This window comes from Nycticebus coucang, chromosome 8, assembly GCF_027406575.1.
Source record: "Nycticebus coucang isolate mNycCou1 chromosome 8, mNycCou1.pri, whole genome shotgun sequence".
NCBI classification, from domain to species: Eukaryota; Metazoa; Chordata; class Mammalia; order Primates; family Lorisidae; genus Nycticebus; species Nycticebus coucang.
The window spans coordinates 70,942,667-70,957,326 of record NC_069787.1 but is presented as its reverse complement, the minus strand read 5'-3'; the positions used below and the strand labels follow the sequence as shown (position 1 = coordinate 70,957,326).

The 14,660-nt window shown below is 37.0% G+C and overlaps 1 protein-coding gene across 1 annotated transcript in view; it reads left to right on the top strand.

Moving 5' to 3' along the window:
- NEK10 (NIMA related kinase 10) overlaps positions 1-13,500 on the top strand; it is a 250,365-nt gene extending 236,865 nt beyond the window's left edge. The window contains exons 35-38 of the mRNA XM_053600397.1: positions 274-382; positions 3,143-3,195; positions 3,278-3,333; positions 7,400-13,500. Coding sequence (XP_053456372.1) covers positions 274-382; positions 3,143-3,195; positions 3,278-3,333; positions 7,400-7,448 — 267 coding nt within the window. The 3' untranslated portion in view covers positions 7,449-13,500. The remainder of the gene's footprint in view (positions 1-273; positions 383-3,142; positions 3,196-3,277; positions 3,334-7,399) is intronic.
- The last annotated feature ends 1,160 nt before the right edge of the window (positions 13,501-14,660 follow it).

Here is a 14,660-nt window from a genome sequence, read left to right as displayed (position 1 = left end):
CCTAGACCCATGCAACTATTTTCTATCTATTTTGATTTCTTTCATAAAGCAATGAATTGTACTTTTTTCATGTGATTGGAGAGTTTGCCTACTTTCAATTTGTAAGTTCTTTTGGAAGGAAGATGTTTCTCTACCTATTCACAGTGATTAAAAGCCACCAAGCACTAAATTTTCTGTGCAGAGACATAGGGAAATAGGAAACCCCAGGCAGATGTCTCCTGTCATTTGCTTCTATGGGTAAAATAAGATGTGATTTTGCTTTTATTGTTTCAGTTATCTCAGGGATCTCCAGAACCAATCGAGCCCAACTTTTTTACAGCAGATTACCATTTATTACATCACTCATCAGGTGGAAACAGCCTGTTCCCAAATGACCTGACAGGTAATGGTTATCAACATGGGTAATCAGGCTTTCACGAAGATGTGTACTGTGATCAACTGCATGATTATCTTCCATTTAAAGAAAAAATAGAGCTTACTTTGATTATCTCTGGCAGTAGTTAGAGGGACATATGGTAGGAATCTAGAGATTTCCCTCAATTTATCTTACACTGTTGTGGCAGCTTCCTTGATCATTTCTTAATACTGTAAACAAACAGCAGAATCTGTGCAGGTGACTTGTTTCCCTTTAGTTCTCCTTGCTTATCTGATGATGGGAAATCAAATGTCCTAAAGCATGTAGGGAAATAAAAAACTAAAATAAAAAGTTGAGATATTCAAAATGTAGAAAACTTGAAACTCACCTGAAAAATCCACATCAGATATATTTAACTTTTTTTCTTTTTTGCATAAATTTCACCTTGGGAGGCAGTGTATCACAGGGATGTGATGGCACAGATTCTGGAAACCTAGATTCAAATCTTGTCTTAACTATTTAGTAGCCGACCTTGGACAAACTATTTAACCTCTCTGAGCCCCAGTTTCCTCCCCTGTACACTGGGGATAGAAATAATCCCTACATCACAGGGATATAGAAAGCATCAGAGTAAACACAAAAATGCCTGTCCATCAGTAGGGACTCAGCATAATTGAATTCTTCTTGTCATATTTGAACTCTAAGAAGAAGCTTTTGAGCTCCTTTGAGATTTCAGAATTCCTAAATAGTTTTTGAATCTTTATGAGCTATTGTTAATGTAACTTGCTGGAGTGGATAGAAGTAAAGCTTTTACAGTTAAATCAAGACTTTCCATTTCTACAGCTTGGGAAAATGCTTACTTTTGTTGTGTTTTTGCTGTTGCCTATGCAAATCATTTAATGCAGTAATTAGCAAACTGTCTCTATATCTAGAACTCCTGGGATAAAGCTAACCCCTATGTAGGCAGAATTTTATTTAAAATAGTCCCTGAGAAATCCATAAGATAAAGATAAAATATTGTATGAAGTCACTTGCTTGTAAAAAACCTCTCCCAGGACAGGTAAGTTCATCTGTAGGCCAAACTTACCATAGCAACTTTGAAGAAGTAAAGAACTTGATAAAAATCTCTCAGAAGTGGCTCGGCGCATATAGCTCAAGCAGCTAAGGCACCAGCCACATACACCAGAGCTGGTGGGTTCAAATCCACCCCTGGCCTGCCAAACAGCAATGACAACTACAACCAAACCATAGCCAGGTGTTGTCATGGGCCCCTGTAGGTCCAGCTACTTGTGAGGCTGAGGCAAGGGAATCACTTAAGCCCAGGAGTTGGAGGTTGCTGTGAGCTGTGATGCCACTGCACTCTACTCAGGGCGACAGCTTGAGGCTCTGTCACAAACCGCCCCCACCCCCCCGCCAAAAAAAAAAAAAAAAACAACTCTCAAAAGCCTGAGAGCCCTTAACAAACTCTTCCCAGAGCAGTTGGAGGCCACCCGCCCCACCAGCCTCCCCCCACACACATACACACTGGCTGAACAGGCTTGGCCCTTGTCACAGCAGGCTGGGTAAAAGCAAAGGCAACAGAGCTGGCCAGGAAGCACCGTGTGGGACACCTTTAAACTTAGCTTTAAAAAAAGTGTAGAGTATAAATGTCTTAACACAATAATTAAGAAAGTGTGGTGAAGGCTATGTCAACCAGTTTGATGAAAGTATTTCAAATTGTATATAAAATTAGCACATTGTACCCCATGAATGCATTAATATATACACCTTTGATGTAATAAAAAAACAAAACAAAAACAATACTTTAAAAATGGGCTGCCAGGATTCACATCTTCATGCTTTCCCTCAAGCTTGAACCCATTCGTTTTTCACTCTTCAAAGTGGTAGAACTCCTAGGCCTTCATCATTGTTGACTGGTTTGAGTAAAGGGTGGTCAACAATGCTTTGGGGAGCATTAGTGTGTGTGAAGGTGCTGGTATACCAAATTCAGGCCAACTATTAAAAAGTTTTCCCTATTAAATGTATTTTATTTCCCTGTAGGTAGCCAAATAAATGGGTCAGGACTTTGTTGTCTATCGCTACCCCCCATAAGAATTCATTTTCTTTCTAGCACATATTTACCCTTTTTGCCTCATGGATTAGGGAGAATTTCTTAATCAGAAAATTGACCCATCGGGTACTTTATGTTTGGAATCACTCATCACCTGTACTCACTATACACAAATACACACACACACTTCTGACTTACGTGGCCAATATATGAGCAGTGCCCCTAAATCTGTGTATATTATTTTGTGTTGACTATGCCCAATTCAGCCCCTTGTTAAAGAAAGAAAGACAAGGGCGGTGCCTGTGGCTCAGTGAGTAGGGCGCCGGCCCCATATGCCGAGAGTGGCGGGTTCAAACCCAGCCCCGGCCAAACTGCAACAACAACAAAAAATAGCTGGGCACTGTGGTGGGCGCCTGTAGTCCCAGCTGCTTGGGAGGCTGAGGCAAGAGAATCACGTAAGCCCAAGAGTTGGGGGTTGCTGTGAGCCCTGTGACGCCACGGCACCCTACCCGAGGGTGGTACAGTGAGACTCTGTCTCTATAAAAAAAAAAAAAAGAAAGAAAGACAAAAAGTTTGAATATTCAAAGCCCCATCACTTTGGAATTTGCTTGTAATTTTAATCTTTATCATTAAGAATTGACCTGTTTGCACTGTTGTCAAAGTTCATAATTGCCAATAAAGTGGAACTAAGAAAATGTGATCTAAATGTCACACTCTTTGTAATTTATCCTTTTCAGGTCTACCCACCAGCTTTGATTTGGAGGAGGGAATAACATATGAACAGATGCAGGTAAGGTTTTTTTCAGTATCTGTGAATGATTTCATTTTAGTACTTTAATTCAATACTGTTTTTTTTTTTTTTTCAATTTTAGACTGTGATTGAAGAAGTCCTAGAGGAAAGTGGCTATTACAATTTTATATCTAAAAGGTAAGACATAGACTTTGCTTTTAAATGTGAAAGATGAATTGAGGTCATTGGATGTTAGATCTGATTTCTTTTTCCTTGATTCCAGAGGGTTTTTTTCTTTTAATTTTTATTATAAACACTTTCATGAAATATCTTTGCTTAGACTAGATACATGCATAGGTAGAATATATGTTGCCCATCTTTTATGTGGACACAGCTATTGAATTCTCTTTTGAAATCTAAAAGAGAATTTCTTTTCTCTTTCTTAGTAGTAAGGTACTGATTTCTTAGTAGTAACATACTCCCATAAAAAATAATATATATAATTTCTGATTTCTTAGTAGTAACGTACTCCCATAAAAAATAATATATATAATTAAGTGAAAAAGTACTTCTTGATTGCTTTTTTAGAAAATTAAATATTTGTCCTATTCTAAAAGAGTTAAAAACTCATAGTTCTATCACTTTAATCTACTCATTATTTGTATGGTAGGCTAGGGGAAAAAAATGCAACTAAACAAAGAATCATTTTAGGTAAATTTAAGATAATGTTTGTTTGGAAGGGACTTTGATATTATGTGTTGCTAGTTCCTTGCCTTAGATAAGAAACCTTTAATTACTGGGGTTGTATATTATCTTTCAATGTAACCATTGTTGGTGCTTTAAAAATATGCTCTATTTTATCAATTTAATCCAGTTCTGGATTCTTAAAATTTTACTTTTCAACTTAGTGTAGCACAACAATTTGAGGACAATTATTGTATTCAAGACATGATTGTAAATGATTGCAGCATAGTCTATTTGGGAAATCTGAGAGCCGCTGTAGGACACATACTTGAGTATGTGAGTTATCCCACTCTAGAAGAGAAGAAGCTGGGGTATTTGTCCTCCAATGTCCATTAGTCATTGTTTGAGGTTTTTCCCTAGGAAATGTTAATTCCCTGGTATTTGTGACAGGGAATAACTGGCCCCTCGAGCCTTCTTGGTCCACAATGTGTGCCTATGGGCCAGTTAAATCTTCAGGAAAAGAAATGTTGGTACTAGCGATTGGAAGTGCAGCCAGCATGCTTCGAAGTGGTGTAGATGAGAGGATATGATGATTTATAACGACTGCTATAGATGGGTTTCCCAAGGATCCCACTTCTGGTTGAATCATTAAATTGACTGCAAGCATCCACATATATGCTCTTTATTGGCCCAAGGTTGTTTTAGAAGTCATGGTCCTTTGGAGTATGTTCACCCAAAGTGACCTTTTATACCTGGAGTAACCTTCCTTTCTAGCTATTAAAGCTACTTTTTACCACTTTTTAGATTATTCCAGTAATCTTCCTCAAAGATAAGTAGTAGCCACGGCAAGAGAAAGAGGGCTCAGTAACGTCCTGTTAAAGTCGTTGTGTGGAAATTAGATTATTTTTGATGTTCAGTGTCTAATGTGTTTTGTCTTCTTCTTCCATTTCAAGGAGTTTTTCTTATGAATCACAAATAAATTATTTAACTACTTGCTCTTTTACCTTAATAATATAGTTTCAAATTACTACCTTCATGCATTTAGTTCTGTTGTGATTTGTAACTGCAGAGAAATGATGAGTAATTCTCATTTTCTAAATATACCTTGTTAATAGAAATTGCTATTTCCACAACCACTCTGCTCCCACCATCCCTGGAGAGATTTTTGCATTTCCATTTTCTACTCAAGGGCTGAGTACATCCAGCCTTGTGTGGACAGTATAAATGTTTCTGTTCTTGACTCTCAGCATCTTATTATTTCAACTGCCTTTGGCTTATGGGTAAAGATCACTCTTATTGTTTATCTGTGTTTCCTCAGAGACTCGGGATCATGGGCAATAAATGCCTTCATATCTTTGCAGAAAATCAACTAAATATGAATAAAAAACTAAGTGTGCAAGGAGCTTAAGGAAGCTCTTACAAGAGATCTTATTTTCACTTCAAAAATAATTATTTAAATCTTATTTTAGAATTTACAGTTATACTTTTGCAGTTCTTCTGCCATTAAGTTTTCTAACAATCTATTTCCAGAGACATATGCCTTTATTAAAATACATTGAATATTTTCTCATTATCATAAACAGAAAATAAGATGCCTAATACTAAAGGCAAAACATTATTCACAGTTATATGTGGAATTGTGAATAGAATAGGAAGGCATGATTTGAGCAGTCAAGTTGCAGCAACATAAGTTGGATACCACTTACATTAAATTTTGCTAAAATGCTTGAATTTAAAATGAATCACATTTAAAAATCCATATACCCATGGTATTCCCTGTGGTGTCTAATAGCAAAAATAGAACATATCTTTGGAGAAATACTCTTCACAATTTACTAGTTAAAAATAATTCATGGTTGTGCCTAAAGCTACTACTTACTCGTTCTCAAGTGTTATTGCAAATTTATTTTCAAGAAGTAAGTCAGGCTTTACTTAGAAGCACCTAATAATCTATGACCTAAAAATACACATAACTCTAAACACAAATCAGGTCAGGTGATACTGTTATAATTTTTCTATGACATTCCATAGGAGAATGCTAATGTCACAGGAATCAGCATTTATAATTAGTAGAGTATTTTAGCAATTAGTGTTTAGTAGTGTCAGTATTTTTTCCCCAAGATTTTCTATACAATAGCCAATATTATCAAAGATATTAATAGAGGTTCTTTGAGAAATAAACTTTCTTGACCACATATATTCCCAATATATTTGGGAATTTTTAGGGAATGTTGACACTAATTTTATATTAAAAACTCTGAGAGTGTACTGTAGGAAAGAAATCTGTTGACCTTCTTTTGTCGCCCCAGTTTTCCTCATTGTTGACATGGTTTACAAGTTGAGAAAGCTGCCCCCGCTATATGGATGAAAATGGGAAGTCTACCCAGATCTGCTGTTGTTCTCATTGTCATCATCATCTCACTTGTCATCATCGTCACTGCAAAATGTTACTGAATGACCTTGATTAAGCACCATTCAGAGAGAATTACATATATAATTCCTGTTCTGTTCACATTTACAGTTTAAGACTATCAGTTTATACACAATTCATCCAAACAGCCACTAAAGCACTAAGCCAAGATAAGGTGTGATTTCAGCTTAGATCGAAGGGTTTAGATGTAGCTAGGGAAGAGAATAGGGAGCTGCCATTTTCAGAAGAAAAGTCTCAGGATAAAACCACTGTCTATTTGTTAGCTATCTTTGAGGAAGATTTCTGGAACTATTTAAATAAGAAAGCTTCTTTGGACAGCCAGTTAGGAAGAGTATCTCAGGCACAAAGTGCCGTGTTAGGAAAAGAAAAAGGCAGCAGGAACAGGAACAATAACAAGGATTCCTGACCAGAATGGGGGATTTCTCATTCTGGGCTTCTAATGAACGAGGCCTGACTTGGAAGGAAGAAAGCCCATAAAGAAAATGAAAGAAAGTCAAAAAGGCTTGGTCTGTCTCATATCTGTTCCCAAAGAAGGCTCTATTTTTTATCTTTTTCAGGGTTGTAGGATAAATTATATTTAACTTATATAAACATTTAGCTTTTTACCAGAAGGATACAACTTAACATGCCTTAATTTTATCATTATTGTTTTTGAAAGTAAAACTGAGTTCTGTGAATGAGAAAACGATGCATGTATCATCATCATGTGATTATTATTAGCGGTGCATATTAATATTTTATTTCTTAATAATAAAATATGTGTTGAGAAATAGCAATATATAAGAAAATACAAGAAAAGCTACATTGGTCAACTTGCATTGCTTTATTTCCCAATTGACTGATGAGCATGTAAAATAGTTATTTTAATGTATATAGGCATCAAATATACAAACTACTTTGAATAGGTGTTTATTTTTCCACTATAAATTTTATCAGTTCCTACTGAGTTCATAATTTGAGAAAGGACTTGTGTGCAGTAAATTTTGGTACAACTTTCTAAAAATGTTCTCATCCTGATAAAAAAAGAATCATCTTTTTAATTATTGTGACCTATTTACTTATATGCCTGAGCCACAGCTTTTGAAATCGAATGTGTGAACTAAAATATTAGTAACTCTAGAGAACTTTTTTCACTTCTGAATCTTACAGGTATCATTCCTACCCTTGGGGGACCAAGAATCACCCAACCAAAAGATGAAAATGCTGCGTTTTGAATGGACTTGGTTTTCCTGTGAAGTTCAAGTTCTAGGCTTCAGCCACTACTGCGAGATGTCCCATGAATGGGTGCTGCTAGAAGGGTTTGGAAGAGAAAAGATCAAGATGCCACAGGGCCCACAGAGTCTCCTTCTGGAGGTTCTGTGCTGAAGGATGTGGCAGCTGCAGGGTTTGGCAGTGCCATCGCCAGGACACATTATATGTAGGATGACAGGGCTGTCAATGTGTTCCTGGAAGAAAATGCTGCAAAATTCATCTGGGGGGCAGGGAGGGTGGATCCCCACTCTTATAGACTTAACTCCAAGTTTAAAAGAAAAAAAAACTTCATATTTTTCAAAGAAACATTTTGTACTCAAAATTGCTGAAACTAGGTTTAAAGGCACCTAGTCTTCCATGTATAAAAAATAGTTTTAGATAAAGAAAATGATAGGATCCAGAATTATATATTGGGTGATTCACTGTATCCCCTATTTTTTACCTTTAAAGAAATTCAAAATATGTGATTGGATTTTTTTTCATGAAAGGATTGGTTCTCCCTTAACCATTTGGGTGCTAGTGATCTTGAACTGATACAGTAAAGACAGTATTTGTAACCTTGCACAGTCTCTGGAAATAACTGTCAGATTACCAGATTTAAGTTAGACTAATAGAATATATTGATGTACATTGTGTGTATATGTACGTATATATGGGAGGAAGGAGAGAGGTTTTGATTAGACCATTGCTTTGCTGCTAACCAAACTTGTAGTGTTTTTAGAGCACTTTGAGCAGTTCATAGAATCTATGAAAAAGATGCAATATTCCTCATCCAAAGTCCCTCCTCACTAAAATTACCTGCATTGTTTATAAGTTTTAATTGTTTTGGAATTTGCAATGAAAATGCTATATAGGAAAATATAAATTCTGTTTTTACTTATTTAGACAGATCAAAGAAAGGGAAATCGGAATGCCAAATAATGTCCCATCCCTTTGCAGGGATAATTTGTGATGAAAGTTTACTAGATTCTTACGGGGCTTAACTCCTTCTCTTCAACTGGCTTCTGATAACTCTGGTGTAATGTCAAGAAATGTCCTCATTGCCAAATCAGGCACTACTTCTAACTACTTGAAGAACAACTATTCTACATAATTAGCAATCTGAAAGCTGAAATTATGCTTTTTATTTATTTCTCACTGAGTTCTGTTATTTTTATTTACATTAGTATTTTTTTCACATGATTGAATTTAGTTCAATATATTTACAATGGTTGAAACACATTAATTTTCTATATACTATGAACATCTCTGAGAGTCTAAACTATTCTTAGAATTGGTGGTTTAATAATTAAGTGATATTGAAATTCCCTTTAATCATGCACTAATGCTTTTGAAGATTGCCAATGAACCTTTCTTTCTCTTTAAGCCAAATTAACAATCACTGCATAGACTGTAATTTAATAGATGGAAGTACAGTAAAGAAAAATTTCAGTTCACTTTTCAAACCAGTTCTTCATATATGTGAAATTCATAAGCAAAATCAAATGCTACATATTGTTTATTTACCCAGGTGCAATTTTATTTCTCTTCCAACTTAATTTGAACCTGCACCTTCATTCTTTTTATCGCTTAAAGTATGAAAGGGGGAGATTTCCTCACTCTACCTGAAGCACAGTGCTAGAGGGGCACAAATTCTAAGTATGTTAGAAGCCCATACCCAGAAATAAACTGAGTTTTATCATGGGAGGTTGAACAAACAAATTTTCTCAAATGGTAATATATAGTAAACAGAGTTTAAAAAAGAATAGTATTCAGAAGTCACACCTTGGTAAGAAAAGAGAAACAGTTTATATGATGGTGTTAAGTGCTTACAGTTGACCTTATTGACCAGCAAAGAAGCAAAATATTTCTATCTAGCTCTTTTAGGCCATAGAAATGGCATTTACTTATGCTAGAAGCCAGTAAAAGTTAACAAAAATATGCAAACGTGTCTTTTTCAACAGCAACTTTAGACCCATCAAATCTTTGCTGATATATGTATTGTTTTGATTAATTAATGACTATGCTCTATTTGAATTCTTCCTAAAACTACCAAATCCTTTCTTCCTACATTTGACCACATTTCTGAGAGAAAGTTAGGCACTAGCAAGGGCACCATTTTATCCATGGAACATTGGAGTTAATTTTTCAAAAGCCCTGGCTTTCCAACTTTCAAACAAGGGGTACCTCCCCACTTAATAAAACAAGAATGATCATTTTGTTTTCATTCTCCAAACTATCTTTAGTACAAAGAAGTTGGTACTTGAGCTTAATAGGCTTCATATCCTATTCTTGATTGCACTTAAAATTTTTTATTTCTCTTGTATAATTTTTCATGATTTGTTGTGTGATGAAATCCCTGCGAATTCATTGAATTCATCTAATATGCTCAGTGACTGAATATTTGTATGGAATGGAATATAAATCAATCTTTTCAGATCACTTTTGGAACACAAATGCTTCAGTTAATTATGTTTTGATCCATGAGCTCTATCTGAATATGTGTGCTTGAAACCTTAATTTGCATTTGAAAAGGGAAATGTTCCATTCTCAGGGATGTGACTACAGCAGGAACCATTCCTTGTTTGTTATCTTTGTCAACCTTCAAGGAATAGTATCATGGCCATTTGGGTCCACAGCTTTTGAATTAATTTCAGAAACCTAGAGAAATGCTGCTTAAGTTTAATATAAACAGTTAGCGGCATTAGGCACTCAAATGTTTTGGCATTTGGCTTTAGGATGCCAGACAGAGTCCGTTATGGCATTCTAAAACAGAACATAATTAAGAAACCGAGTTCTGAAATTCAGTCAGATGACATAATTGAGTGGAAAGTAAGGTCTTCATATAGCTGTCATCTGTGACTTGTTAAAAACAAATACAGGACTAGTTGATTGTGTGCAATATTAATCACCACTCATTGAAGACATTGTGAAGGCTATAATATTTGTTAGTCAAGTCTATCAGTATTAACAGGCATAGAGCTCACATTCTTGTTTTTGATTTGCTGAATTGCAAAATGTGTTTATTGCTATTTCCTTTTTTTTGGAATGGTGAGGAACCATGCACAGTAAATATACTGGGTTCCTTTAGAAATGGCTTCAGCTTCCGTCGGAAGGTAGGAAAAACTTTTTAAGGCACTTCTGTGTTTGCCTTTTACTTATTTTATGGTGGTATTCATGAGCACTGAAAAGAACTGGAGAGAGGAACAGAGGAATCTGGCTGAGAGGCTTTCCAGCACCCTGGAGATACAGCTCAGAAGGACTCCTAAGCAAGGGAAGTTTAATGCTTCCATATATTGACATTGACGCCTTGGGTGAAATTCTGTCCAAACATGAAATTCTACATGTTCAACAGCTCAGGGTGATAACATTAATTATTCTTAGGTGAAAATTGACATACTTTTGGATGGATTATTTTTTCAATTGAAATGAGCTGCTAACAGTATGCTTACTCTTGGATGCTGTTTTTTTTCTTACTGATAGACACAAATGTCTCAGGGAAATGACTTTGTGATAAAGGAATTCTTATGTGTGTCATTACAGTAAATTGCTTATTGTAAATATGACTGTTATGGTTGATTATAGTCCTGCTATGATGTTGTTTTGAAATTTGCAAGAGGGACAAAAAAGCTTTTATGATTTTGATGGAGTGAGTGATGAATATTGCCAATTTACATGTTCTCTGAATCCATGGGCAATAGTTGTTTGTAAAAATGAAGATTACTTGTCCATGCAAAGCTGGGGAAGCAAAAAGAAACAAGAAAAAGAAAGAAAAGACAAAAAAAAAAAAATCACATACCTGAAAGTCACAGCTGCATTCTTGATGTGAAGAATGTGAGATGTTTTTACTACATATTTGCAGCAATTGATCAATAATATGAAAATTTAAAAATACAGTTCATTGCTTTATCCTAAAAGTAAATGAACTCTATTCTTAATTGAAAATGGAATGTCTTTTTCCCTAAATGTGAGAAGCTGCCTTTTTGTACTGTGAAGTTTTGCACTATACCCAGCTGCTGTATTTAGAGATAACAGAAGTGTGTTATGGCAAACATGTGACTATTCAAATTCTGTCATTTGAGAGTAGCTTAACTTTGTATCTTCAGAACCAGGATAGATTTTATGGAGAATTATCTCTGTCATTTTGAGTCCAGAAGAATGCTTAGAATTAATATGGTGAGGTCACAAATGAAAAATTAGCTGCAGTTTTTGCAAACATATAATGAACTGGTCTCATAAAATAAGGAGAGAGGTTTGTGCCAGAAATAACAAACCAAGAACAAATGGTGTCAGGCCTGAACACCTTAACTCAGACTGTGAAGGTGACATAAAATGACATTCTTAAACATGATTTAGTTCTACATTTCAAGTGCCATTTGAGTCAGGATTCTGAAAACAACGTAAAACTGTAAATGGCTATTAAATTTTAGCTAAAACCTTTGTGCTCCGTGTTCTTTGTGTTTACCTCAAGTTTTAGTGAGTTTGGGGGGAAGTGGAGCTGGTTTAGGGATACCTCACATCACCAAGGAACACATGAAATATTTGTATAAACCTAATTTTACTTTGAGGGTGGTGACTAAATACAGGTACTTAGAAGGGAAATCCTGAGTTGTTAAAAATGAAAGATCTTTCAAGGAGGTTGGACAATCCCCAAATAAAAATTGCTCTGAGAGGGGGGAGAGCAAGAGGAAGGCAAGTGGTTCCCCAGGGCCTGGGTTGTCCGACAGGCCCTTCTATGGGTGGTGAGCAACTAGCAAGCCGTAGCTCCGGAAACTTCAGTGACCACTGTGGCTGAGTCTCCTGGAAGCGGCTGACCAGATCTTCCCCCAGCATGCAGTTATTGTTGGGCTGTTGGCTGGGCACTGTCACCAGCAAGTTGACCACCCAGATCATTAGCAGAAGATCTCAAACACTTCCCTGTAACCTATTGGTGGAATCTGTGGGACAAGACCCTTAGGAGGCATTCCAAAGACATTAGACTCCCCAAAGAAGTAGTTTTTTTCTGCCAGTACATGAGTGTGAGGCCATGTTTTCTTTTCCATCTTTTTTTCCATGGCCTTGGGCCCATTTCATCTGACAATGAAAACTCTACAAGAAATATACGTGGAACATAAGTGAATAAATGCAAACTTGAGAATCTTAGTATTAGCTGGATTAGAAAACGAACATTGCAAAGTATTTTAGTTTTTTTGCCAGTAAATCAGGCTGTGGAAATATTGCATCATTTTATTCTTGTGAACTGAGAAACAAAAATGACATAAAAGGAAATCTTTTGAGTGCATTTTGCTTACATTTAGGAGATCAAAACTGAATTATAGTGTTTCCTGTATTCCTTTGTGCCCAGTGATAAGTTTGTGAGGATCAAAAAGAACAGAACTATCTTCAGAAAGGAAGAGAATTCCCTAATCTTATGTTGCCCAGAGCTTCTATTTTCTGGACAGCCCAGGATCCAAAACAAGAGCCTGGGCCTAGAGAATAAAAAAAAAATGCCCTCAATAAGCTTTTTTCCATATAGTCGCAAATACAGTATCTTTTTTGGTTCCTGCACCTCCCACCCAGGTCTCTCCCTTGTTCTGCAGTGTCGCCCATACCCATTTACTCAAGGAACAAACTGTTAAAAAAAAATTCCTGCCTGGAGCTGTGTTTTATTAGAAGGAATGTTTCATGGTTCTGTAATGGCGTGTGATATGGAAGCCACGGGGAAGTCACTCTCTGCACATGATGTCTGCCCTTTGACACCTCGGGAACACTTCCTGCATGAGCACTCCTGGACTATGAGAGGACCGTGAAGTGGGAGGCCCCAAAGAGAAGATAAAGAAATGCCTCGCTAAGAGATTTATATAAAAGACCCAAGCAGATTTTTGTGTTTGCTGTTGATTGACTATGCTCTGTAAAATGCTAAAGAGAATTAAAGTATTTTCAATTTTATTGGGAAATAATTTCTTTTTTGTCAAGAATTTACAGCAAATGAACATCTCTTTTCTCTCACCAGAGTCCCCTATTTCTCTCTTATGCTTTTACGTTTTTTGATTAAAAAAAAAAAAAATCCAAGCAGGCAACTATATATGTGCGTAAGTTTAGATGTGTCCCTCAGTTTTAATGGGTGGAGCGATTATTTATTGTCACAAAACAAAGCACCTCAAAACAGTGGTTTAAGATGATAACTGTTTGTTTTTTCTCCTGAGTTGACAGGTCAGCTGCATGTCCTGCTGATCTGAGCTGGGCTCGGCTAATCTCCCCTGGGCTCCTCATGGTCAGCTGGCAGGTCTGGATGGGTCTCAAATGGACCCGGGGTGGGGCGGTGGGGGCAAACCTCTGGCCTCTCACATTTCTCCAGCAACTTAGCCCAGATGTGTTTTTGTCATGGTAGCAAGAGTTTAAGAGAGAATACAGACAAGCCCAACTTCTTTGACGAGGCCATTTTTATCCGTCAGATCACATAGCCAAACTCACCAGTGTTGGTCTGGGAAGCTGTGTCAGGTTTTTGTTGCTGTGTAACAAAATTGCTGTAAACTTAACAGTTTCAAACTACACATTTCTGTGGGTTGGAAGTATGAACAGGGCTTAGTAGGTCCTCTGCAGGGTCTCACAGCTAGAAGCAGAGTACTGGCCAGGGCTGAGGTCTTATCTGAGCCTTGGGATTGTCTTCTAAGCTCATGTGATTATTGGCAGAATTCACTTTCTGTGTTTGAAGGACTGAGGTCCTCAGTGGCTAGATGTCACAGAGGACACGTACAGTCCCCCGCCACGTGGTCCTGTCCATAGGCAGCTGGCTGCTTCAAGGCCCAAGGAGAGTCTCTTCCCACCCTGCTGAAAAAGAGTCTATTTACAATCAAGTCAAGGAGTGACATTCTGTCACCTTTGGCATATTTTAGTGGTTATAAGCAAGTCACAGGTGGGAGGGGATTATACAAGAGCATGGATCACTGGGGTCACCTTGGGGTGTGTCTACCACAGTGTACAATTCCAAAGGCCACAGACATAGGTGCACCAGAAAAATTAGGGCCATAGAGTATCAAATACCACAATATTAAACAACCATAGTCCTGATGGAGGATTCTAACCCAAGGGCTCTAGAGAGGGAGGGATTGTGTGAAGGAGGCTCATGAAAATGACCTTAGACTACAGGGCCTGAATTCCAGAACACTTCCAGTGCCCATCTCATATTAGCTATATCCAG